This window comes from Ammodytes marinus, assembly GCF_949987685.1.
Source record: "Ammodytes marinus genome assembly, chromosome: 9".
Lineage (NCBI taxonomy): Eukaryota > Metazoa > Chordata > Actinopteri > Uranoscopiformes > Ammodytidae > Ammodytes > Ammodytes marinus.
In genome coordinates this window covers 12,084,892-12,112,816 of record NC_137213.1, presented here as the reverse complement: position 1 = coordinate 12,112,816, position 27,925 = coordinate 12,084,892, and the positions used below count along the sequence as shown (strand labels likewise).

At 40.4% G+C, this 27,925-nt stretch overlaps 1 protein-coding gene across 1 annotated transcript in view; it reads right to left on the bottom strand.

The window, feature by feature from the left end:
- Positions 1-12,597: 12,597 nt before the first annotated feature.
- LOC307255237 (collagen alpha-1(XI) chain-like) overlaps positions 12,598-27,925 on the bottom strand; it is an 88,313-nt gene continuing 72,985 nt past the window's right edge. Inside the window, exons 50-67 of the mRNA XM_080033890.1 lie at positions 27,645-27,698; positions 25,426-25,533; positions 24,986-25,039; positions 24,600-24,653; positions 24,417-24,470; positions 22,168-22,221; positions 20,629-20,736; positions 20,390-20,443; positions 19,868-19,921; positions 18,642-18,749; positions 17,951-18,004; positions 17,821-17,856; positions 17,650-17,703; positions 16,957-17,221; positions 16,070-16,182; positions 15,626-15,694; positions 14,608-14,841; positions 12,598-14,083 (exon numbers count right to left, since the gene is read on the bottom strand). Coding sequence (XP_079890016.1) covers positions 13,937-14,083; positions 14,608-14,841; positions 15,626-15,694; positions 16,070-16,182; positions 16,957-17,221; positions 17,650-17,703; positions 17,821-17,856; positions 17,951-18,004; positions 18,642-18,749; positions 19,868-19,921; positions 20,390-20,443; positions 20,629-20,736; positions 22,168-22,221; positions 24,417-24,470; positions 24,600-24,653; positions 24,986-25,039; positions 25,426-25,533; positions 27,645-27,698 — 1,674 coding nt within the window. The 3' untranslated portion in view covers positions 12,598-13,936. The remainder of the gene's footprint in view (positions 14,084-14,607; positions 14,842-15,625; positions 15,695-16,069; positions 16,183-16,956; positions 17,222-17,649; positions 17,704-17,820; positions 17,857-17,950; positions 18,005-18,641; positions 18,750-19,867; positions 19,922-20,389; positions 20,444-20,628; positions 20,737-22,167; positions 22,222-24,416; positions 24,471-24,599; positions 24,654-24,985; positions 25,040-25,425; positions 25,534-27,644; positions 27,699-27,925) is intronic.

Genomic DNA, 27,925 nt, shown 5'->3' with positions numbered 1-27,925 from the left:
ACACACACAAACACACACACCACACACACACAAACCACACACACACACACACACACACACACAACACACACACACACACACAACACACACACACACACACACACACACACACACACACACAGGACACACACACACACACACACACAATTCAGCACTGATGATATCACCATCATGAAATAGCGGCACACAGCTGGTATGCTTTCTTATTTGGTCCTCATGGGTTCGGCCATTCTTCTGCTTTATGCCCCCCACTCTTGACACCAACCAATTCCAGCATCTCAGAAAAAGTCTGGGGCTGTTGGCTGTAAGATATTCCTCTCCATACTATATATGGTCCTCCAGTGAATTTCCTCATGAACAATAAATAGTTTTCCTGGTATTGATGAATAACCTGGGTGCTGAAATCCCTCTGTTTCTCCTCACCGGGCCCTCTAACGCCTTTTACCCAGAGTCCTGCTGGGAGACGCAGATAAAGCTGATTTGTGGCAGCTTTTTCACGTTTCTTTATTACATTCAATATGCTCCACAGCGCTAGAGTATGAAGCCTAAAGAACATAAAGTTATGCATCATAAGCCAATGCGGGCGGATTTTGAACGCAGCACCATCAACTAATGTCAGCACCGTATGCAGTAAAAACATAGTTTTTGCTCAAAAATATCGATCAAAAATATACTTAAGTGCCGGAAAAAGCTGGTAGCTATCAGACACAAAAAAAAAAAACTTTGGTATTGGAACAATATACTGCAATGTACTGTCAGCATGGGAAATTTACCACAAGCCTCCAGCCAAACACTGGCAACCTTTGACTGCCGATGGTGAATTTGTCTGCACTCTGCACTAGCAGGCAGCAGCGCCTTTGGCAGACAACCAATGATTATTTGGATTTTGTTTTTTACATTATGAAACTCGTTCGGACTGGAAAACAAGATTCGATAAAACACAAACTTTTGGCATCGTCCAGTCTTTCCGAAGCTTGTGGGTAGAAGAATTGGAGTGGCCTGTTTTCATAGCGCGGACAACCTTTCTTTCTGCCATTCATCCTTACAGCCTGTCAGTCTGGGCAGTTTACAAAGTGTTTGGGAATCAGCCATGAAAGATCATGTCCTTTCTGAAAAAAGGTTGCACAAAGGAAAACAAGCTCTGACTTCACAATTTCCACTGGAAGACTGCTCTTTTCATCGTATGCTCCTGATCCTCATGCAAATGTTTAATCAACATTTTGCAAAGCAGAATTTGTTTTGTGCTTCTTCTTTTTTTAAATATTTGTCGTTTTTCAACACCAGCCTCCTCTGTCACATCTCCTTTACACTTTCTTACCTTGAAGTCAAAAAACAAAAATCAATCTCCTGGGCTTTTCATTGTTTTGCCCAGCACCACTCTCTGACGTTATCAGATTGCAGGAGAATTGTTTCGGCTATTATCAAAGCACTGCAGAGCCTGATCTTTGGCCTCTTCCCTTTTGGTTGCTGGTAATGTTTGTGATCTGGGAATTGAAGTGTATTTCTACTGATGGCCTCATGCTGAGTCAGTCCTGATGTGAGTATTAGATCAAAGCCATAAAAGTAGAATATAAGAACGTTATTTTCTTCTTTCAAATCCGACAATAAGTGCCACCTGTCAACCATTAAAAATATCTTGAAATATCTGGCGGTCCTGTCCTGTGTAACATTGTAGTTCTCTAAGAAATGATAAGAGGTACTGGATGGCTTGGTGCACTATGGCTGAAGCTGGCATCCACCTCTCTCTTATGGCATCATCGCTGAATGGGATTGAAGAGAAAGGAAAATTACCACTCTCAGCTATTTCTTTCCCCATTACTCTGTTTTGAAAGGCTCTTAAAAAGGAGCAAGTTTCACTAATTGGTTATAGCGCTCTGTCTCTTGAATGATGCACATCCTCTCACATTTCCTCAAATTAACAAGAATCTGTAGCTCAGCCAAGCCAGATGCGCTCCTCTGACTATACACTTTTTATTTGTGAGGAAGTCTGCACAAAGACGTTATCTCTCTTTCAATAAATCAGTGAATATCTCCTCACGATCTGCTACCTGTCCGTACTGTGTACGCTGAAATGAAAAAGCTGGTGTTAATACACAGCCTAGGCTCTGTAAACTGGTATGTAAACAAATCAGGCCCATCGTAGCTAGCAACATGCCTGTTTACAGAGCCTAGGCTGTGTATTAACACTACATCTTTTTTTCAGTGCACACACAACAAGGACAAGTAGAGGATTGTGAAGAGATATTCACGGAATTTGACAAAAAATCATTTTTACAACAAGCTTTTTCCAGAATCGCTGACTCCACCTTTAAGACTTTCTGAAAAAGATCTGTGTACATTTTCAAGTACTGAGTTAGCCTGTAAATGTATGCTGTTTATTGGTGGACAAACTAGAATTCAGATTCATTTCGCACACCACTTCCACTTTAGGGCAAGGTGGGGACACTGCTTTGCAATCAAGACACTGGCACAGGGCTTGTACTCTGCATGGGTGGGATGAACCTAATCGACCATTGTTCTTGTCCAAATGGCTTGGCGATCTGCAGGGTGCTGCTCCTCATTTGTGATAATACTCCCAAATGCATGCCCATTTTCAGAAAGCCTAAGCTGACAGGATAAATCACATCTGAAAATGATCAAATACTATTGGTTTCTCAACAGACAAGCAATTATCCTGCTACATAAAGAAAGAAAGAAAATTCATCAAAAATGAATGCACCATTTCAGTAAAAGCAGGTTTTTTTTCTTCTGAATGATGGAGAGAATATGCCTGTCAAGACATTTGGAGCTTCTTCTGTCAGAGAGGGGATTTTTGTATATGATTCACAATTCACAACAGCAATGCTTTGTGTGTGTGTGTGTGTGTGTGTGTGAGAGTGTGTACGAGTGTGTTTTTCTTTAATACAATGATTGAGCTCTCCCTTAAAAGTGAGTTACATGCCTGGCAATACTCCAGGATCAATATCTGTGCTATGTGGTTGTAGGCAATAAACATGAGTGCTGTGAGGATGCCTCTTCCTCTACCACCACTTTAAATTCAATATTTATTCTTTTTTTTCATATCATTTCTTGCCCAAATATTTTTTCATATTAGTTTGAATAAATGTCAATGCTGATAAAATCTGCAGAGACTATAGCAAAGGAGCAGCCATACATGCAATAATGCCTGGAAACTGAAATGACAATTTATTTTTGTTGTTGGTCACTCTCACTCACCAACCATTGTGCAGTGCTGCACCCTGATTTAAGTCATCCCCAATCAGCTCTTCAACTTTAAAACGAGGACGTTACATGTCACACTTTAGAAGTTCCTTTTATTCTTTTCGGCGGAGGAAAACAAATGTGGAGACAGTGAACTCACCACTGAAGGGCAGTATCCGAACAGCAGCAGACACAGCAGCGGGTTCAGGACCACGGACAGCGACCACATTCTGTCGTATGCTACAGGGGGATCTTTTTTCCCTCTCTCTTCCCTCCTCCTCCACCTCCTCCTTCGCTACGGGGAACGACACACAAATAAAAATGTTCACGCAAGTTTTCTTTCCTCCCGTGGACTCGCGCCAGCCACCGCCGTCCACTAAGCTCTGGCGAAACCCGTGGATTCCTGGGCAGGAGGAGGAGGAAGAGGAGGGGGGCACATCCATCCACTCGCCCCCGTTACGCACGCCATCAGGGCAGCCGAGAGAGAGAGCTCGTCACCGCAAAGGAGGAACAAAAGTTTGTGGGCACGTTGCGTTTAGTGGAGACCCTACAGCTGCGTTTAGGGTGGTGGTAGGGACCCTTATTCTTCACGGATATGACATCATCCAGCTGCCTCTCTCGACTTTTCATGGATCCAGCTTGGGGTGTGTGTGTGTGTGTGTGTGTGTGTGTGTGTGTGTGTGTGTGTGTGTGTGTGTGTGTGTGTGTGTGTGTGTGTGTGTGTGTGTGTGTGTATGTGTGTGGAGGCTCTACCAACAGCTGTGCGGTGACAAAAGTTGCAGCTGGCAGCATTCACCCGAATATAGAGAAGATAAAGGCGCTAAATCAGAGCTGCTGGTGGTGTAGCCCTGCTTTTTTATTTTTCGTGCACGCGCACAGAGAGAACGAGAGAGTGCGAGCACCACAGAATTATCTGATGGCAAATAGGGCTATTTACTTTGACAGGCTATGGGTAAAATCGATTTTACGAGGAGCATTGTTGTTTCATTTCGAGGAACTGCTTGTGTTATAGTGCCAACGTGAAATCAGTGTCCCGAAATTAGCCACCAGACTATCTCTAATAACATTATATAGCAGGCCATTTATGTTTTGAAAAAAGTGATACAAATAAACGTATTCTCAAGTAAGTATGAAAATAAAATTTAGAAAAAGTTCAGGCCCAACCCTCATGGCAACATCTGGAGCTCATTTGGCTAGTTGCTATGTATTAAGAGTCTGGCCAATCAGATCCCCTCTTCCTGCTTTGAGTGGATTTCAACTTTTAGGCAATAATGAAATGCAAACTAAACGTTGAACCAGGAGAGCAATGAATTGTGATAAAGTATTTGATTGGCAAACATATGGATAGGCCAACATGAAATAATGGCAAATAACCTTGGGTAGTGTTTGTGACTTGACGCCCCTACCTCCACCTATTCCTATTTCATTGGAACTTCATATACAGGAACGTAGTCCCAAACTAAAACTATTCGCAGCAAGGCATCTATAATCCAGAGTTAGAGGGGCATTGTGTCATTAAAATAAAACAGTTTCAGTTGAAATTGTTTAATCAAAAAATTTTAAATGCTGTGACTATACAAACTAAATTCCATCTGTTGCTGCTACCTGACATAGCAGCAAAATCTCAGATGGATTTCTTGAAACATTGACAAATAAAAGAGAAACGACTGCATGGCAAGACACCACTAGAGGTGAGTAAACAAAATGTTCTTTTGCATTTTAAATGAACCGACCCTTCATCAGGGGAAAACACTCCGATTACCAACACCTCATTACCATACAGGAATCTAAAATCTGTCACATTGCCGAAAAACAAATGACACAAAGCTTTGTGTGGCGTGGTGCTGTTTAAATGTTCCTCTCTGGCCAAAGCCATTAGTCACATACTCTGATATGACAAAATATATTCAGTGCTTAAAAATAATTGAGACTTGGTAGGAAATACTGTGTGGAGTGCTCATTATTATGCATACAAATAGTGTTGATGCAGGAATATTACACACATGGCCGTTAATTCAGCCTTCGTGCTCAAGCTGTTTTACTTCAGTCGAAATCTATAAGAGGCCACTGGCAAATTCTTGTCTGAACATTAACCTTCAGACGTATGCTGTTTTGAAGCAAGCCCGGAAATATGTGTTGAAAAAGAGTTGCCTTAGGCCACTTCTGCTTGAAATGTATCCCTTCCTTCTTTAATAGGCGTTGAAGAACATTGTCTGCAGCATTTGAACTGGTGGCTTTGATAATGCTACACAGAAATGTGGGTAAAAACGTAGCACTTCAACATTCAACAGTGTCCTAAGTTTGTATTTGAAGGATAACGAAAACATTCATCATTAGTTGAGATGATGTATAAGTCTTTATTGACATATGGATTTTTAACACATAGCACAGGTGCATGTTCCTTTAAGAAGGAGTGCTCCCAAGGAGGTGCAGCTTGTCAGGTGACAGGAAGTGTCATTAGCACATAATGTAGCTTTTGTATGTATCAAATTGTTGATTTTATTTTGTTAAGCTTATTGCTATAATAACTAGTTATACTTTCCTTAATTCAATTGTTTTTACAGTTTCACAAAATTCTCAAAGAACTTCAATGGAGTTTTTTTAAAACGATTTAACTGGTTGAAGAGCTAGCTTACCCTGCTAGTACGCCTGATACATTAATAATTGTCTTTTTCTCTTGAAGACCTTGATTTGAGCTTGAGTCATGCCTTCTGTACTTCCAATCAAACCTTCCCCTAGAGCGCAGGCTCACAGGCTAGCAGTGAGAGAACGTGCCCTTGACCGCAGATGTCGCCCCAGTAGGAAGCCTTTTTACTTTAGCCGATCAATGGTTCTCCTTTTCTAAGGGAATTGGACAGACCATCCCTTTTGTGTCTTCGTGTGGACAGTGGAAAAGCCACAAAGGGGACAAGAGGATGCAAGGCACTGTCAAGTTAGATGAGTTTGGTGGAACACAATGGAATACAGACATGGGTTGGAGGTTAAGGTGAGGTGGTCAGAATCTCAGCCTTCTCTTGCATGGCACTTCAGACAAATGCTAATGAGCACACACACACACACACACACACACACACACACACACACACACACACACACACACACACACACACACACACACACGCACACACACACACGCGTGCACACACACACACACACACACACACACACACACACACACACACACACACAGCTTGTACAAACCGCAGACCTGAGGAGAGTAGGGGATTGTCTCCAGGCCCCTCTCCAGATCAGCAGTCAGTAGCGGGTTGGGCTGAGGTGATGGGTTGGGCAATGAAGCACAATAATGTTGGAGTGTTTCCCAGTGTTTGAACAGGGAATACTTTAACTCAAGGAGTGTCTCTGACAGGAGAAGGAGAGACAGAAGTTTTCTTGCCGCACTTGAACAAAGGAATTTTCGTTAGCAATGATGACCGGCATTCCTGATGAATCTCTCTCCACTAATAACTGTGGCTGCTGCCTGCTTGCTTTATTGGCTCTGTCCGGTTCTTACTGGTTAGGAAACGTATTTTTAGCTGTTCATAAACACTTTAGAAATTGCAGCAAATAATGCATTTACTGAAGTGGAAAATCAAATCAATAGTGGAAAATGTAAAGGCTGTACACACGACAGTTGTGATGTTTCTAAGAGAGTCCCGTCTTTCCAGAAAATATCAACAGAGAGAACGAGCAATTATCTTGCAACAAAACAGACACCAGTCAATACCGATTGTCTAAATTGTTCCTCTCCAAATAGCAGAAAATGACTTGGCTCTTTTGAACAAGTCATAATGATATTCTTTCATCAAGGAAAGTGTACATGCGTTCCTCTTTGCTTTTTTGCTTTGAAAACCATAATTCTTCTCGGTACGACACGTTTTCTGCCCCTCTAAGCCATTCTTCTTAAACAGTTTTGAAGTTTAACAGCTTTGGGGCAAAAGCAGATTGATGTAAGTTAGCTTTTCTAGATGTATGGTTGTAAAATGTGTAGTATTACGGTAAAAACTAGAAAATGAATTTCCTGCTGAAAATGCGTGTGAATGCTGAACAAGCTGATGCTAAACTGGATAATAGCTGAGTATGAAGATTTGAGATAGTTTGAAAAGGTCCCATTAGTATGAAAGAAGTTGGGCTAGGGTTGCTATCTCCCACATGGAAAGTCTGACGCTCATGAAACGTATTCCACTTATTAACATCTGTCATGCAAATATACCCACCAAAGGATTTGATTCTCGGATGAAGACAAATAAATTTTTAGAGGGGTTGCTTTTCAAAATTGATTTGGCTTAATAACTTACATTCGGCCAGCTACACTCTCTGCACTGCACAAGGCTGACTAGCCGTTTGCAACTAGAGGCAGAGGAGAGCCGAACGTCGGCAAGCTTAAGATGGTACGGTCCACTGAAGGGGTGTTTGAAATGATTGGGAAATATGTATTAACAATTAGAAGGGTTATATAAGTGTTTCAACATCCTGAACTGTAATTTTTACCTATTTTGGGGAGAATAGGGTTGTCTTCCTTACTTTTTGAGGGGCACAAATGTATCACTTCTAATTATTGGGGGGGACACGTCCCCTGCATCCCCCCCTAAATCTATGCCAAAGGCTATAGCCAACATTAAGTAGCAAGTGAATTAATGTAACAATAAGGTCCCACATAAGCATCAAGAGTGAATGGAATGTTAAAAAGTCAAAATATTTGTTTAATAGGTAACAAAGACACGCCTACCTGCAGTGCCTTCATTGCAAGATAACGATGCCATGAAAATGAGGTAGGCCATATCAAGTTAGAAGAATAAAAGAACATTTAGAAAAAGGGGATTATGATATTTATAGATTTCCTGCGGTGGATTAAGAGCAAACACTGCATATTAATAAGAGGATAAGTGTGGTGAGGTGGCTCAGTCCGCCTTCTGTTTGTTTGTTTGTTTGTTTGTTTTAGATATGTGGGCTCATGTTGGTGTTTCTTGCAATTTCCCAAGTCTGACAAAAAACACAAACCAGAATTGTTCATTGCATAAAATGTGAAAGTTTGTCTTTCCATGTTAGTCTTCAAATAAGAGTGGTAACTCCATGTTGATTTCTTGTCCTCTGGCCTTATATATTCCGTGGTACGGGGTGGCTCTCTGTCACCCTGGAGAGGATTAAATGTGTAGAGAAAATGTGTATAAGTAGTGGAGGGCCAATTTAACAGTTATAAAAGTCCTCCTCCTTTTTTTCTTTTTTTTTGTAAACCTTTCTCTCATCAGATGTGACTGCAGCCCTCGGCAGCCTGGGGGTTCAAACTTAATCTTTTAGGCATGTTGACCAAAGTGGGTGTCCCATCAAATCGGCTGTAACTAGCAGGGTTTGGGCATTGGTCTGGAGTAAGCGAGCCCCCCCCCCCCACCACACACACACACACTTTACCCAACAGACTCAAATTCTTGGACCGCAGCCTTATTTCCCTGTTGCCGAGCTTTCATTTTGCAGCAATTTTTTACACCCTTAGAGCAAAACATGTTTTTTTGCCTTCTAAGATGAAAAACATTTGGCACTGTATTCAATGACAAAAAAATGCAGAAGAAATGATGACTGGCCATCAGCCAAAGCAAATTTGTCGGGCCCACAAATCTTAATGATTAGTCATTCCCATATGTGCTTCCACCGAACAAAGTAAACATAATGACTGTGTTTAGGTTAGAGAAGGATGCACAGAGCTCTTCTAACAGATGGGATGATTCACACTGCAGAATGAAAACTATTTTGAAATCACAGCCAAAGCAAAACATACAGCACAAAAGTTTATTTTGTTTTCTGTTCTTAGAGTTGAAAACTTTGCTGATGTCATGGGGACGGAAGATGTTGTGAGATAGAGGGTTTGTTTATGTGAATATTGTACTTCCAAATGACACTAAAAAGAGATTTGTATTATTTTGCCACCAAGAAAACCATTGCTTTTGTAATGCTATGCTGGGTGTCAGCTATGATCAAGGACTCCTATTTTTCAAGGATTGATAAAAAAAAAGTCAGAACCATACCCCGCTAAAGGACAATAGTTTTTTGTAAGCCGTCACTTAAAATAGTGGCATATTCTTGCATAAATGCTATGACAATTATTCATATTTTATGTATGTCTATTGTCAAGTTGATTCCAAATCACGGTCTTCGAAAATGGCAGTCCGTGTTGTCCTGTCAACTTTAAATTATAGTCAAGGTGGACGTAGCTGTTTAATGGGGAGCAACAATATTTTGTTATTTTTGAAGCTATAATAACACTTTGTTACAGTGCATACAGCCTGCCATGACAATGTTTATGGAGTTTTCACAACCCAGATTTCCGGAGGAATATTAATCCATCAATGGCCATAAACATTTGGAGTTTGCAGATATTTTTTTCTTATTTGCTTAGTTGTGCTATCGTTGACACGGATGTGACAAAAGTGTGCACTGGAAGCCAAAATCTTCTACAGCTGCAAAAATCATTGGTGAGGATGATAAAAATATTATGCTTCGGCTCTGGCATTTTGAATATTTTCCTACCGAATGCAATGATGAAATCATTTTGAGAAAATTCCTGCTTTATCTGATGTAACACTAAAACTTAACCCCAAAACTTTTAAAAATGAATCCCTTCACATATCATATCTCATCCAACACAGCTACAGGAAGATATGCACACTGAACACAACAGATATTGGCCGCGTTTCCCAGAATCGATCGTTCTTTGGGGCCAAAGAAGGGTCGAAAGAAGGGTTCGCCAAAGAAGGAGCGTTAAGATACGGGTGTTTCCCAGATGGCTTCTTAAGTGCCTTCTTTGGAGAACGCGTAAGTTGAAGCGAAAGAAGCTCTTTGGTGGGAGCTGTCCACCGCGGTCGTGCTGAAACTGAATAAATCGATGCCAGGCGAATCGATCACCTACCTCTTTATCAGCGCATACACACAGCGCCCCGTGGTCTCCCCCACACAGGTGGAATTAGGCTACGCATGTAACGTGTGTGTGTGTGTGTGGGGGGGGGGGGGGTGTGGGTGCGGGTGTGTGTGGCAACAAGTGTATCAAAGTAGTAATCAAGCCCATTAGCGCATATATACCCCGTGGATATAGCCTATAGGCACACACATGTGATGTGAGAATGGAAGAAAGCGGCAGCAAAAGAAACAAGCGGGCACCGTCGTTTACCGCGGAGGAGATGGGCGTCTTAGTGGACGAGGTCTGGCAGCACCGGGCAGTTTTATTCGGGGGAACAAGGGGCAAAAAGAACATCACGGTGAAGAACCGTGTTAGGCAGGCCATAGCCGAAAATATGTCCCCCTCCAGCCCATGTGGCCTGCGTGACTGGCGTGCTGTGAGGAAGAAGTGGCAGAAGTTCCAGAACCAAACAAAAAGGAAGAGTGAGAAGGTTTAGGTTTCACTAATCAATCTCCCTTCGTTGCAGGTGATGCAGACGCCCAGTAAAGACAGCGCGGAGTAACCCCTGCCTCCCCCATATGGTTTCAATAAACTATTTTGGTTTCTTTTCAACCATGTATTGTGTGGATCATTTTGCATTGAAATGAGGGTGTCAAACCTAGCAACAAAAAGTCCCAGGCAATTTGTAATGTATCTAAGCGTAGGTTAATGACGTGTGCGTATTGTGCGCCCTTTCAACAGCATTCCAGTGCCAGACTTTCAGGTAAAGCACCCGGACACTGCAGCAATAATCATAGTGTGCAGGACGTTACATGTAGCCTACATCTGCTGGTTCTGTTTATTTATTTCAGCCTTCAGGCCTGAGAGTTGATATGGGTGATGTGTGGTGGTTGTGGGTTTATGGTTTAGTGCTTGGTGACTGGTGGTGAAGAGGTAGGGGCTGCGGGTTGTTGGACCGGGCTGAAGGCAAAATTGCAGCGGGTTGCTCTGGATGTGTGGAGACACCAGAGAAATCAGCCGTTGGATCTCCGCACGGGGCAGCCGGTACTTTGCCTGGACGGCCCGGTCTGATAGCACGTACAGTGGGGAGAAGTGCCGACGCACGTATGCATTTATGTAAACCGTCTGGCTTCGCACACGGCGAGGCTGTTGGTTCGCAGCGAGAAGGTGTTGTATTGCAGCCATGGTTTCTCACACGCGCGGACTTTGGCAACGCCTTTAGCAGGTGGAGCCGCTCTGAATGAGGTTCAGCTGAGTTCAATTAAATCTGTTTCTTTGATATCTGTGAAATGCTGTTGTTGAAGGGTTGTTGATGTTTTTTTTGTATGTGTAGTAGTACTATAAACTCACATGTGTGTGGAAAACGTAAACGTCTAATTCATTAAAACATTTTTTTTCTCTACTATTAGTCTATGTTTCTTGCGCCAGTGGTCCGCATTGAGCATTGTTTTATTATTTCGAAAAGTGGAGGAAATAAATTTCCCTGACGTGGCATGATCACTGACGATTTGGTCGCTAAGAAAGGTTGAAAGAGTGGGTCAGCTCCGTCTTACAGTTCCATCTTAGTGAAAGTACTACTTTCGCTAAGAACGAATCTGGGTAACGCATTCTTCTTTCACAGCGTTAGCGCTCCAAAGAAGTACTTAGCCCAAAGAGGCTCTTAACGATTCTGGGAAACGCGGCCATTGTTGTTGTTTGAGTTTTTTTTGAAGCTGCCCATTTTTTTCTTTGTAAAAAAATATTCCCCATGGTTTACATTCTCCATTATCATAAATGTAATTTGTTCCTTTCCACTCTTTCCACTGCTAAAAGAAAGAAAGAAAATGCATGTGAAGATAATTACTGTCAATTTGCATTTGTAATGGACCCTGTGGCAGCACAGACAAGCATTCGGCGAGCAATTATTATGTCAACATTATGTGGATTATGTAGAAAATTACACTCCATGTTCTATCTGTAAGCAATTATTTTCACTGTAAAGAATGGGAATCAACAAATCACACACACAAGCTGCAATGTATGTCCGTATGAGGATAAATGACAGAGCATGTTGTTATATACAAACATTAATCAATTGGTTTTGGCAGTTTGTGCTTTGAATTGAACTGAATATTTAACTAAATGTTGACAACGCAGAGTTTTTGACTGCAGTACTTTCACACAAATACAATGTGTGATAATTGGGCTGAAAGACATTTTATAGGCAAGGGTCCTAAAATCCCATTTTATTTTTCACTGCACTGGGAAGACTTTAGGTCTGACAAGTGGTCTGACTGAATTCTCCCACAAAAGGCTGTGGTGCATTGTAAGCCTCATCAAGTTGTTGTCATCCAGTGTAAAGCCAGTGAGATGTTTGCGTGCGATGTGGCTCCATGCACTCTTTGTATTGACTCAGTTTGCTATTACCATACATATCATTAGAATCTGTAAGTGAATGCAAACGATTGCGGTGTGCATTTGGCAAAGCACCAAACATTTATTTCAGTTGTACATAGGTTGTAAACATAGTGTAATTACACAGGTTGGAAAGCGACTCTGAAGTCTATCTGAGTCAGAGAGGGAAGGTGGAAGAGATCTCAGCGCCTGGGCTCAGCAGAATCAACTAATTAACCCAAACACTTAGCCAACTATAAATCGTCCTTATCTTAACTCATCATGGTGAAGGAGAGGTTATATGTGTAAGGCAGAATCACAAACAGCCAACAATACAGACATTCAACCCAACATTTTTCAGAATCCAGTTTTAATATTTTTGATTCAACAATTCAAGGCACATGAAAACATTTTGGTTCATTGTTACAAAGGAGAAAATCAACAGGGATTTTTATGTAAATAAAGAAAAAAAAACATTTTGATTAATTTAACTCCACAAATAAAGTAAGTTAGCCAACAAAAATAATGTTCAAACTCGACTGTCATCAAGATATAAACATGGTTGAAAAAAGCCAAATATGTCCACAATATTTATATTACTATCTCAGGCTTAATATTCTGACTGATATGTCATGACAAAAAAACAAAATGCTTCTTGAGTTAGATTTTCTGTTCCAGTTTGGTGTCGCTCTCATAAAAATCAAATATCGAAAGTAATATTATTTACAAAAAGGGTTATTCTATACTTACAAATTGGAATGTTTTCAAAATACATTATATTTCTTAGCAACAATTTGAACACGCTTCAAATATAATTCATTGTATTTTATTTCTATATAGCTTACCAAATATAATTTTTTAAACTTTAAGAGCTTGGGCACATGCACAACTTTTTAGAGTGGATTCGGAACAATATTGTACAAAATAATAATAATAATTACAGTTTTTATCAAATAGCACTTTTATTTTGTAGCACCTTGAGTGTTTTGTGATTCTGCACAAAAGCACCTCTGTGGTTGTGTTCAGAGCAGCACCTGGAGCATCCAGAGAGGGAGGTGTGGAGGGAGAGAGGGGGAGAGGACGAGGGAGGATGGGGCTCGGGGTGAGTGGATCCTCTCTCTGTCGCTCAACGTGCGCCACTGTTCCGCCACGGCATCAAATGTCCTTTTCCTGATGTCACTCCCATCACTACTATGTAGGTTAAAGTCATGTGATTCTGGCCCTACAAGGGCGAGGAGTAGTTTCCCCTGGTCGGCGCTTCCGTGACAGGGCCTGGGCTCACTCTATCTTCTCCGGGGCTTGAGTGTAATATTCTCGGCAACAAAAACAAAAACAAAACGCAGGTGTTTTTTTTAATGTTGGCGTCGCAGGGAGAGCAGGTGAAGGTTGTTGGATCTCAGCATGTGTTTAGGTGGGTGTTCACACTGTAAGTATAGCCATCCGACCCTGTCCTTCAGCGGGGAGTGGGGGGCGTGTCTAGCCGAGGAAACAGACGGGGCCGACCTCGAAGCCAAACCTCTGGTTGGATTCCCCAAAGTCATTCAGCATCACGTCAATGATGGGCAACTGGTCGATGCGGGGCGTGTTGATCTCCATCACCGACTTTGAATAGCCCTGCTTCAGCTGCAAACAGAAAGGATGAAGACGAAAGTAAGGTGGTGGCACATGTATGGTTCACGAAACTTTTTGGGAGAGAGGTTTGATTAAAATGACTGTTATCCACCCTGTTCTTCAAAAACCAGTTGAAGTAAGAGAGATGGACCAATATTAAAGAATAGATAGATCGCCAATACACAGACAGTAGATGACCTCATGCTGAGCTTGAAAGGCTTTTTTGACCGATAGAAAATAGTTGCATTTAAATACATTTCCACTTGATCGGCTTATTGGTAAATCATGTGCTCATTTCAGCACTACCTTCCTGTTTCATCACAAACCAGAAAAAGACTGTAAATCTAGTCCATGCACATACAAATCAAAGACGAACATTCACATGCTTCCTTTAATTCAAATCAGATCCTTCATTTTATCCCTTGATCCTTCTTATCTGCACCTGTGCAAACATTGTTGCATGACATTCTTCTACGGCAGACTGACATTTTTGTGTTTCTATTGCAAACTGAAAGTTATACAAAATGAGTGTTTACCGAGCAGCCGTCCGTCATGGGCTTGATGAAGGGATTGTTGTCATAAGACATCTCCTCATCGTTGGAGCCCAGGAAGCGCAGAGCCTTGTCGTAGTTGTCGGCCTTGGCGTCGTACCAGGCCACAGACTGGTGGCAGATGTAGGTGAAGTTCTGACGGGCAGAGGAGCTGAGCAGCTTCAGGAAGGTCATCTGCACAGGGTTGATGGTGGCTTCTCCTATGTCCACGTAGCTCAACTGAGGACGGACAGATAATTACAATTGTTTTAATTACAGTGCAACGGAATTTAAGTAGCACTCCCATTGAAATGAAAACATTTAGAACATTTGAGATATTGAAAATACGGAGACTTTAAAGGTGGAGTCAGTGATTCTTGAGCATGCCTGTTAATAATGTAAATTACTTCCTTTTTCAAAATCAGTGTATATCTCCTAAAACGATCTGCCACCTGTTAGTGACCGTACTGTGTGTGCACTTGGTGTAAATACATAGCCTGGGCTCTTTAAAAATATGTTTAAACAAAGGGGGTCCACAATAACTAGCATTACAGAGCCTAGACTGTGTATTAACACTGGATTTATTTTTGGCGCGCACACACATTACGGACAGGTAGCGGATTGTGAGGAGATATTCAATGATTTTGACAACAACAAAAAATTCTACAAGCATTCTCCGGAATTGCTGACTCCACCTTTAAGTAATAAATACGATTATATATAGTAAATAAATGTATGGAGTGAAAAGAAGTGAGGGATGGTTTGAAAAGGAAAGTTGGACAGAAGGAAAGATAAGGAGTTAAAGAGGAAATTATTCAAAGGAAGTATGGAAAGGGTAAAGGGAGGCAGATGTATGACAGAGGAAGGCAGGGAGAGGGAAGAGAGAGATTGGTGGGGAAGTGTTACTTAAAAACGAGAGAGAGTGATAAAGCCGCAAAATTGAAAAACTTATCTAGAAAGAATGAGAGCTTCTGTCGGGGAGGTAATCGAAAATAAGAAAATAAAGTCCGGAGGGCTGACTCACAATTTTGCCACGTTTAAATTCACTGAACCATGACCCTGGAGCCTCCTTGGGCCAGTTGGATATTCTAACCTGGAACACAAAAATAAGCACAAAATTAAGTCAGTTATAGCTGTGGACTTATCTTAAAAATTAAACGTTAAATGGCCGCAAATAGCTCCTGCATGTTTAATAAAAATAATAATAGCTTTATACGTGACACAATTGAAAGTCCACAGTAATGATAACAAAATAGTCCAATATATACAAAACTTCAACAAAAATATATGGAAAATTACATACAGTATAAAAGAAATAGGTCAGCTGTTTATTTGGATAACACAATGAGTAGGTGTATAGGGAATATGTATGATTCAAGCTTAATTAAAATAACCATAGAGAAAAACCTCAATTGGTTCAGGTCTTATACTGTATAGAACAGCTAGTAAACATTCGGCCATTACTCACTCCGTTGGATTTCTTATCTGGGAAAATGCAGGTTTCTCCGCCTGCTGTGAAGTTGCACAAGACTTTGATGGCGTCTCCAATGCAGCCCTGGTTGGGATCAATCCAGTATTCACCTGAGAGAGGGGAACACACAGGCATGAGACAGAGCAAAGGCAGAGTGCTATGAACAAGAGCTTGGGCTTCTCTAACTCTCTATACTCTACTACTGCTATTTTAAAGGTCACATCATTCCAGACAAGATCCACAGGGAGGTAAAAACCTGTTCTCTGTTTGTTCTGACCAAGGGTATAGCTTTGGGCTAGAGCTGCAGCAATTTATTAGGAACTATTTGAAAAATCTTAAATCGCTCAAGTCATTTTTGCAAGGTTTCACGGTTTGTGCTTCTTTTGTTGGACTAACATCATGGTCATTTGAATATTTATTTTGGGGGTTGTCGACTGACCAATTTTTCTTTATAGATTAAGGATTTTGTTAAGGGATTTTTTTTTACTATTTGCTGATGGTATATAAACCAAATTTATAATTTGGATGATAATATGCAGATGATTCAAATATTATCAAATGTAAGTAATCTCCAGAATTATGACAGGGCAAGAAGCTTGAGGTAAAATAAATCGCGGCTACTTGTAAGGCTTTATTGCTGTGAGCCCATGGTAATAATTGAAGGTAACTCAGAGTTATGCGGTTGGTCAGCCGGAGGACACTGTTTGTGTAGACTTGATTTGAACCTACAGTGTAAAGGTAGTGGAAGAAATAAGACCTTTGGATATTACCTAATTTACGTAAATTATACTTTTTCTGTTTGTTACCACTACAACTGAAGACCAAATTCTACTACAAATCCTTCCTCATTGTTAACCATAGCATGAACTCTGTCTCCACCATACCGTCTGGGTAGTCGGGCTGGCTGAGTTTCAGGTCGTTGCAGGTCCTGGCCGGGTTGTCCTGTGTGCCCATGGGGAACTTCATGCGCTCGATGTCTTGCTTGAGGTTGTTGAGAGATCCGAAGACGTCCTCCATTCCCTCCATGCCCGTGGCGTCCATGCCGTAGTCGGGCAGCGGTGCGTCTCCCTGCATGTCCTCCGCCTGACGTCTGGTCTTTCTGCCACCTTGCTGGATGGGCAGCGGCTGGATCAGGTCACCGGGTGGACCCTGAAACACAGAGGTTAAAGGTGCACTATGTAAGTTTGGACGTGTCAGAGCAATTCTAATTTTGAAAGGGTATATTTTCATAACTGAATAAACAAAGGCTTGTCGCAGGAAAATTGGATCCCTGGAACACTGTTTGAAGTTTGAAAGCTACTGTAAAAGTTAGTGGTTAAAGTTGTTGACAGCAGCCAGGGCGACAGGTTTTAAATGCAACATCTTTACATTTTCAACAATTCATCTGCCGGTTTTCGCTTTTTTGTTTGTATCATCTCTTAAATGGAATTTCAATATTTTCTTATGTCTTATTTTTGTATGTATGTGTATGCCCTATGTAGAGCAATTTGAATTGCATTGTGTCTGAATTGTTCTATACATATATACTTGCTTTTCCTTGCCTACCCAAATGTAAATACAATAAACAGGTAACTTACAGGTGGTCCAGGTGGTCCAATCAATCCGGTGTCTCCCTTCTGACCTGATGAACCCTGATAGAAAAACAAAGCATTGTGGAAATTAGTAAAAAATAAAATCATTGTCATAAAACACACGATTGGCCAATGAATGTTACAGAAGCAATGAACAGGGATAACAACACAACTTACATGTGATCCCTTGGAACCTTTCTGTCCTGCAGGGCCCTGTTGAAAAAAGCAATGCGTTAAGAGATGAACAACATTCATGATGCAACAAATGGTGAGATACACGTTTGATCTATAAAGAAATGGAACTTACAGAAATACCAGGTGGACCAGGGGGGCCGAGAGGACCGTGGGAACCGCCAATACCCTGAACAAAAAGACAATAGATTACATCAGTCAGAATGTAGTTAGAAAGATGGAGTTGGTTTTGTTTGGCCAAAATGTTGCAGTTAAGGATGGTAGATTTGGTTGAAATATTTATTTTGTTCAATATTGATATATATATATATATATATATATATATATATATATATATATATATATATATATATATATATATATATATATATATATATATATATATATATATATATATACAGTATATACAGTATATCACAGTCTGGCAAGCAATAGTATGTATGACTTATGCAAACTGATATTCAATTTACTGAACTTGATTCCACTGTCAGACAAAAGTCTACGGACGTGTAGAAAATAACTTTTTAGATATTTAGAATTTTATTTTGAAATGTTATCTCAGTAGCCTTAATGTGGACTCCAAACATTTTGTAACCCTGCCATACTTTCAGTGACTATATATCTGTGATAACACAATCCAAATGCAAGGTTCACTTTCACTCCCCCAGTGACTATATGGGAATTTAACCTCCAAGTCTAGAAAAGTCACACTCTACATACAGTATACATTTATGCAGCACTACTATGACTTGATAACATTCCTGTGGAGAGCATGCTAAGTCTCTCACACACAGAGACAGACTTACAGAATCTCCCTTGCCGCCTCCCAGACCCTGTGGGCCGGGCAAACCTCTGTCTCCCTTCTCTCCGAACTCGCCGGGAGGTCCGATCAGACCGATTAGACCAGGATGACCCTGAAGAAGAACAAGAAGAAAATCGAAAGAACAAAAAGTGAGCAAAATCAAAGAAAAACACCATTTGTAATAACTATCCATTTGACAGAGTCTGAATGGAGAGATTTGGTTTGTGTCATGTAAGATGTGATTTGCTCTGCAGTGAAATAACATGCATTTCCACCAGTGTAAAATGTGTGTGAATGAATAGGCGACCAACTATCTGTTCCATCGTTATGTACTGTTGTATTCCTATTGGTGTTGCTGCCTTTTGTTTTGTTATGTTTTTGGAAAAATAAAAATAAAGTATATAAAAAAATTGTCCCTTTGACAAAAGCTATTCTCATATGCATCTAAAAAAAATTGAATATCAAGGAAAAGTCCATTCATCACACAAAGGGAAATATGTCAGGCCTTTCGTTAATTTTGATGATTACAGTTTACAGCTCATGGAAAAAATGATTTACAATAGAGAATGTCTTCCTTCTGAAACGTATGTTTATTCTAGATTCATTTCACTGTATGTGCTATGAATCTACAATTTATGAAAGTTTCACTTTTTAAATTAAATTACAGAATTTTTTTTACTTTTCATTAATATTCATATTGTTTTAGATGCAGTTGTATATACAGGTTTATAAAGTTGAATTTATGTTCATTCATCATCCGCAGACAATATGGGCAGTTCTTGTGAACAATACAAAAATGCAAAGGTTTATGCACCATGTCTGGCCACTAGACAACCTCAGTTTATATCTTATTTCTGCCTATAAGTAATTAGCGTGTTTATAGCGGTCGTCAAAGTTAACAATGGTGGTCTGTCTGTGGGCAGAGTTATGACCGTATGCTTCTAAATGCTGGCGTTAAACCAATGGCCATTACAAAGATGATATAACTGGACTTATTCCATATTCATTCTGTGCCATTAAATCAGTGTGTGAGGGCTCCTTGCCGAACGGAACCTTTTTTCTCAGCGGGGGGGGGGGGGGGGGGGGGGGGGAGTGGACAAAGAGGTAGAGGCAATACGCCTAGCGAGATGTTTGCTGACTGTGTTGGTAGCTGCAGATAAGGCTCCATGACAAGATATGACAAAATACACAATAAAGCCATTTGATATTTGCATCGTAATAATGTCTTGCCTTTTCTCCCTTGTGTCCGGAGTCACCTTTCATACCAAGAAGTCCAGGGGGTCCCTATGGAGAGAGAGAATCACATTGTCAAGGATGATATGAAATATAATTAAGATAATCTAAACAGTGAAAGCCATTTCAGACTGCAGTATTCACAGTGACTGGCTGACTAGTATATACTGTAGCGGCTGTAAGCAATACTATACAAGTATAATTGATGTATGATGTATAAAAGCATTATATTCTCAATTAATTAGGGAGTTGGAACCAGCATATTTGGCATTTCTCCCCTTTAAATATGACTAAAACAGCTGTACAATATTATCGCACCAAAAACGAGTATAAAACATTCCGTTTCAGATGTACGAATACTGTCAATTAATGGATTATGAGCATGCAAGTAACTACTTTTTAACAAGGGCATGGGCATGCAGTTCTGCAGTATCAGCAGTCAGTACATTGTGTGACTTGTACAATAACTACAGATATATATTTGTGTTGTTACTGAGGGGGTGGAAGGGCATGTCTTACCATAGGTCCAGGAGGGCCGTCTGACCCAGCGGCACCAGGGAGACCTTGCTCACCCTGCAAAATAAGGACAAAAAAAATCCATTGCAATATTTGGCTTTACACATGAGAATAATTGAAAAAAAAATGTTTAAAGACACAAGCATTTCAAGTGTTTATAACATAATGGTCGAACTAACATTGCTTTAATGTGAAAGCTTTGTAATATAAAGTGACATATTTTCATGACCAAAGGTACTCACAACAGGGCCAGGTATTCCACGCAGTCCCTCGGCACCAGACTTCCCAGCGGGGCCCTCAGGTCCCACGGGTCCAGTTTTCCCAACAGGCCCCTCTGCTCCATGTTCTCCCTTTAATAATACATCAGCACATAATAACAATTACTCTCTTATCAAGGTCTATTATATTTCACCTTCTAGGCAATTTCTTTGCCAAGTGGGTGTATCTTGACCTCGACTCCTACAAAAACATGAATGCAGTGCATTTCCTCCTCAAATTATTATTTTTGGACATTGTGCGCCTACAGTTCAAGTACAGTATCTTTGCTTTTAGCTGACACAAACAGACCTGGATTTGCTCTTAAAACATTTCATCTGCGGGCTACTAGTAGTCCATAACTGCACAAATTGTCTTAAATGCTTTTACTTAGTAATGTGTATGGTCCCTGAATCATATTCCCTAGGGTAAAAGTCAAATATGTCTCCCAACAAATTACATTAAGAACTTTATCCAACTTGATAAACAAAGCAGCCCTCTATCTGGAAATCAATACATTTCGATATTTTGCATTTTGCTTCCACAAAACTTAAGATCGGAAGGATTTGAGGATTTGCAACCTCTGAACAGATCAAATGTTACCAGATCTATTCTATTCTGTTTATTGTCTTTGAGATGTCATCTCAGCTATAGGCTCATATGGAGGAAAAGGGATTAAATTGTTCTGAGAACCAATTAGGCCTGGATTTGACACTCTAAGGATCACCATACAGGATTTGTCTTGTCTCCATCAAATCAACTCTAATCCCCTCACCTCAACGCGAGAATAGAATGTGCACTTTGTATACGTTTGCGTCTGTGAAAAGACAGTTTGAGAGATGAATGACGACAGGGAACAAAGAGAAGGGCGAGGCTGTGTCTGAGATTTGACAGGGTCTCCGTCAGTGCAGTTTCTCACTGGCTCATTTGGCGACAAAAATGTTTTTAAGGCCGACAATTACTTTTTCCTATTTGACACTCTTCAGCTGTTCAAACACTGGCATGTTATGTATTTTGACAAGAAATCAAATAGGCCGATAGCCTCAAGAAATCCCACCGCTGCTTCTGTGAGACTAATTTATTTATAACAAATATACAGGATCTGAGGCAAACACACAAAACATGTACACCTGGGTTTGAATCTGTGTTGCTCTAGATATCTATAATCACAGTCGTGTAATATTCACAATCTGTTGCCTCTAAAGCAGCAATTTATGGAAGAATTTGAAAATTGCTCAGCAACTTAAAAGTTTCCATGTGGAGTTTTAGTCCACTTAGTAACGGGATTGAGCTGTTTGTCTATGCCTGGGGATTTGTTTACGGGGACGCTTATGCGCGTAGGTGACAGCCCTACGGTATCACACTATTCCATTAATCTAATACAGGTTTCTGTAGCGAGCCAGGTATGCTGCAATGTGCAGCAAAGATAGAGAGGAAAAACACTGTGTGAGCTGGTAAACATGAATGTTTGAACACCTGGATTTAAAAAAAAACTTTTGAAACGGTAGAGATGGTTGGTAACAAACCTTGGATCCCTTTTCTCCTTGTCTTCCCTCCGAACCTGTTTTTCCAAGTGGTCCCTGGGAACAATAAAATGCAATTCTAGTTTTGTACATAAATACTTCAAAATATACAATTATTACAATTGACAAACATAACAACTCCCCCCTCACCCTTCTATGTTCAAGCCTTTTACACATAACCATACGTTATATCTCCTAAAGGACACATAACATGTAATTATATCTCCAAAAGGGAAATTATCCAACGTTTCATGCAGTTTCATGTACATGCTAATTTTTGGGCTAATGCAAGCCCTGACCTTGGATCTTTTTTAAAGAGAGATGGTTATGCAGGGCCAGGCAACATCAGTGCAGACAAATTGCCCTACATTTCAAACATAGTGAGCTAAAAGCACATCAGCAATTTCACCAAACAGTCTGTGGTCAAAAACCTTGTAAGTGGGGCTGTCATTTGCTATTAGAAACCATAATCAAATAGCCCAAACAAAAGCCACCGGTCTCCAATGTAGGTTATGAGTTCCCGGCAACTGTGTATGTGCATTAAGCAATGCCTGTGTGTGTGTGTGTGTGTGTGTGTGTGTGTGCGTGCGTGCGTGCGTGTGTGTGTGTGTGTTTGTGTGTTTGTTTGCCCGTGTGTGAACTTGTGCAAATGTAGCTAAGCAACCACATGCATCAATGAGCCCCAAACCTGAGTCACTATTGAAGAGATATTGGGAGAGAGAGACTAACCGAGAAGAACTACCTTGGTGAAGGATAAAAAAACCCATCTCGCAAAAACCATTAAAATGAACCTGGAACCAGGGTCTAATTTGGTCTGTAGTCTCTGTCACCTGGATACCACTTGAATACAAATTGTTGGAAGAGAAAATTCTCACCATACCAATGTTTTTTAAAATGTATGATCAATCGTCCGAGCCTGCTTTTTCATTCAAATCACGGAAAATGCAGAAAAAGGCAAACTAGTGTATCTCATGTTTTACAAATAGCATTTCTGGCAGCGAGGCACCACCACTGGTAGTTATCTTTTAGCCATTCTATCCCAGATAACGCGGCTGTATCAACCCGATGACCATCTTCTGTCCAACAAACGTACAGTGCCTTACCACAATGCTCTGTGATAATAATGTGGTTCAGCCGCAACAGTCAATATTTTAATCATATTTTCGAACTCTCCAAGGTCAGCAAAACGGCAATGTAGCAATTCATCAGGACTTGGCTTCTTTAACGGGTTCCTTAGTCACAGTGGGGGGAAGAAGTAGTCAGATCGTATACTTTAGTAAAAGTATCCATACAGCACTTTCAAAATGAGCCATTACAAGAAGAATACTACTTTGGAAAATGTACTTAAAATATTGAAAATAAAAGTGCTTGTTCTCCATCAAAATGACCCCTGTGCCTGACGTATTGTTATATATATATATAGTTATTACACTGTTAATACTGAGGCATCATTGCATAAGTACATTTCACTGTTGGGTTGAAACGAGTTCACTCTTATCTAATGTACACAGTTAGATATTTCAGTCCAGTAGTTGTTAACCTTTGCGTTGCATCCCCTTGACATGGTCTCAATATAAATCTGAGGTGAGTGGGATAGCAACAGAATGAAATGTATTATATAATATTTGGCTTTTTTTGTAAAATATTGTTGAATTATACTTAATTGGAACTCTTACTGATATTTTAGTGAAACCAACTGAACAATTTAGACCCAGGAATATCGCCTCTCGTAACACCACTTATACAAATATACAAGTTCCTATTCTCGTTTGCCATACTGTGCCAGCTTTTTATGCGCCACGTTAATGGCGTGCTTTACTGCTTACTGTAAAACATTATTACAGTAAATGGGAGGCATCGTAAAAAATGCCACGCTATGAAATGAAATAATCTCAGCTCAAGTTTGATGTGACAGAAAGGCCATCGAGTGCCATGAATTAAACTGTCAAATTAATCTCCTGACATTAGCACGGGCAGCATGCATATTGCCTTCATATAACTGCAAGTCAAACTAACAATATCTCAACATTCTCTTTACAGGGTGATCTCTATCTGAAATCACTGCCTATTACTAGACACTTAGTTTAAGTAACATATCTTAAAATGTCGTGCTATCATAAATGTATCACACCCTAGAGTGGGTAGTAGCTTGGAGCCTGTATAAGATCATCTGGATTTTGAAAAAAAACAGAACATCTCGAGAGCTTAGCAGATGTTAGCATATCATGCTTCATTTTTGGAAATGCACTCACTCTTTTGCCAGGAGGTCCAGGTACTCCAGCCTCACCAGATGGACCTGGAGGGCCCTAAACCAGAGGAGATGGAACACTTGATTACACTTCACAAAAAACTCAAGAGTTACATAGTGAGATAACTGTACTTGTAAAAAGAAAAAGTGAAAAGGCTTTAACAATATCAGATTGCATAAGACTTACAGCTAGTCCGGAGTCTCCATCGTCTCCTTTGTCACCAGGCAAACCGTCAAGACCCTAAACAAAATACACACATGAGCCAAAAAAGGACAACATAAAGCAGCAAACAAGTGTTTAACAACACCGTTTGTTCTATATTAAATGGAATGGCACCTTTAAAACATCCTATATGCGAAAAGACAAATTTCAATTTAGCCATCGACTAATAAAGCAACCCTTCTTAACTTAAGTAAAATGATTTTTTTATGGGGAAATCAAAACTGACACTGACAAAAAAAAACTTATTGGTAGTAGCATGTATATTGCTTTTGATCACTGTTATTTTACTGATTGGTATAATATCCTAAACATATACACATTATTGATTGAGGGATAAATGTAGCACTTACAGCAGCACCAGCCTCTCCAGGGGGACCGGGGTCTCCAGGGAAGCCGACGGGACCCTGCAGCAGACAGATAGAGAACAGGAGAAGACTGAGATTGACTCAGATATTTGATATCAACTCTGGTGGATATATGACACCGGGCCTGCATTTCTGACAGTGTTATTAAAGCATCAGTCATGGCTATGTGTGTGTGTGTCTGTGTGGAAGTTGGTAGATTTATTTCATTACTCTAGAACCTTTAAGAAGGGTGGTCCCCACAAATGATGATCAAGTTGGTCCTTGTTCCCCATGTAAACCGGTATGTGTGTGTGTGTGTGTGTGTGTGTGTGTGTGTGTGTGTGTGTGTGTGTGTGTGTGTGTGTGTGTTTGTGTGTGTGTGTGTGTGTGTTTGTGTGTGTGTGTGTGTGTGTGTGTGTGTGTGAGTGTGTGTGTGAGTGACGTACAGGGTTTCCCTTGGGTCCATCATCTCCAGAGGCTCCACGTCCACCGGCAGGCCCAGCAGCTCCAGGCGGGCCGGTCTCTCCCTTCTCTCCCACCTCTCCTCTGGGGCCCTGAGGGAAAGAGTAATCACAGGCTTGTCAGTGTCACCACCAATGGACACATGTCACTACGACAATAGCAGGCTGATAGAGGCACACGTGATATGTGTTATCAAATCTGTCACTCCAACTGGCTTTAATTGGTGGACTGAACCGTCTCTAAAAACTCAAATATGGCTCTTTGAAAAAATAAAAAAAATATGAATATGGCAAAAAATGTAACTTATAATGAAACTTTGCCAGTTGATTACTGACATAAAAACTATTAGTCTTATTAAGAACGATTATGGAAAGTTTAGTTGATGTAAGTGCTTGAGAAGTTGAAGGATTTTTGATTCAGATTTATTGATAATAACTAATGTTGAGATAATGTCCGTTAAAAATGCTTGTATGGGAGAGATATACAGATGCAAACAGAAAAGGTTTAGTCAAATAAACACCTGAATGTACATTTTGTACCTTTTATTTAAACTAGTATGAATGGCTCTTGCCTGCAGTGGCTTGCGTTTAAACCCCTCTGCCTTAGAGATTCATCTTAAAACCATAATTTGATCCACTAAATTAATCAATGGTTATTTTTGCGTTTGTAATCGTGGCAACAGTGTCTCAAAGTGTTGGCTGTGGCTCAGAGCAGCAGTTGGGGGCATAATTACAAGCCCAGGATAGTTAGTTGGTCTATTAGAGCAGAGCACTTCTACAGTCGATGCCAGCAGGGCACATTTGAAATTGACCCTGAAGTGACGCGCAACACTGGCTCTATCCGTCACTGTAAACAGCCACGGGCCAGCAGATGGATGTGTCAATACAACCGGATGGAACCTACACTCAAGCAGGGTGACCCTCAACTCAGATGAGGCCTCTGAGGACTACACTACCAATGTCTACTGCTCAGTCTGGATCAATGCAACTGCTCTGATCAGGATGCCCACTGTGAATACTTGATCATGATCTATTACACAGCATTGATAAACGTTGTGTTCTGATTAGTAAATCATGTCATTCTACGGTCCGTTATTTCACAATAACTGACTGTTGCTATGGGTGACAGACTGTTGCTCTGATCGATAACTTTCCCGTCATATCCATCCGCTCATAGACGTCTACATAAAAGTTACATAGTACTCCTTTAAAAAGCAAAACACAATGGAATACTTTTTCAAAATTACTTTGAATGTTTGTGGAGAGCAGGGAACTTTGGGGTCATGTCTGAAAATGACGAGAGGCCACAGAGTTAAAAGTTGTACATAGTTACTGTTATGGAAGAAATTCCAACCGTAGCAGACTATTTTTTGTACTGTAAGTAATCAAAGCATTTATAAATCAAATACATCAAATTTAAATCATTATTTTGCTACAATGATTAATTAATTTAGTTAGAAGCTGTTTTATAACATCCTTTTGCGTAGATCTCCTGTTCACCTTGTCTGTCTTTATTTCTTGAGAGGGACCCCTTGTCTATACATTATCCCTTACTTATACCAGTGGAAAATTAAAGGCAGGTGCGAAACTAATTTTGTGCATATTTCGTGGATTGGTGCAGTTGATACATATTAAATTAGTTATGAGAAAGTGAACATAATCATCTTTCAACACCTATTTATGAGACATTGAACAACATAATGTTATTTCTGAAAGACTAGTATGCTATTTTGATCCTGTTGCCACACAAAATAAATCCTAGGATATTCTGCCTCTCATAACAGGCTTGTGCAGGAACCTAGATTAGTGATGACACCACTAGAAGCAGAGGTGTCAGAATTTGGCTGCTAATTATCTGCTGAAAAGCCCCTGAGGTTGCCACACACCAGCCTACGGTAATATGTAGTTAAAATACTCAGAGGTACAACAGTCCCCACAGCTCAAGTGTCAAAAAGCAAACATAACTTAATAAGATTCCCTCAATGATTTTCACAGGTGGCTTGTCTAAATAGTGTCAGTTACATATGGGATTGATTATGATACAACATTATTATAGCACACTGTTGGATTGTGTGTCATGCTACTTGCCATGCATTTTACGTACTTTTTTACACATTTATAAATGTTCTTTCCTCTTGTTTTTTGATTATAAATGAATGCATCTGAATTCTGAAATGAGTGCTTTGGCATGCGGCTGTACTTACTCCGACACCAGTCTCTCCAGGTGATCCAGGGTTGCCAGCTTCACCGGTTTCTCCCTGTTCCATCACAGTTAAAATGTCGATTAATGTGAGAAAAACAGTATCACAGTAAACAGTCCTGATAGTACTATCCGCTGACTAATGTGTATTGGTTTTTCAGTGAAGTGCTTTTGGTATTTTATCTCATTGTTTGATATCAAACAATTAAAAATGTTTATAGGTTACATCGTTGGATATGCACAAGTGTTCTTCAAGAGCAGAAAGAGATCACTTAAAAAACGTGT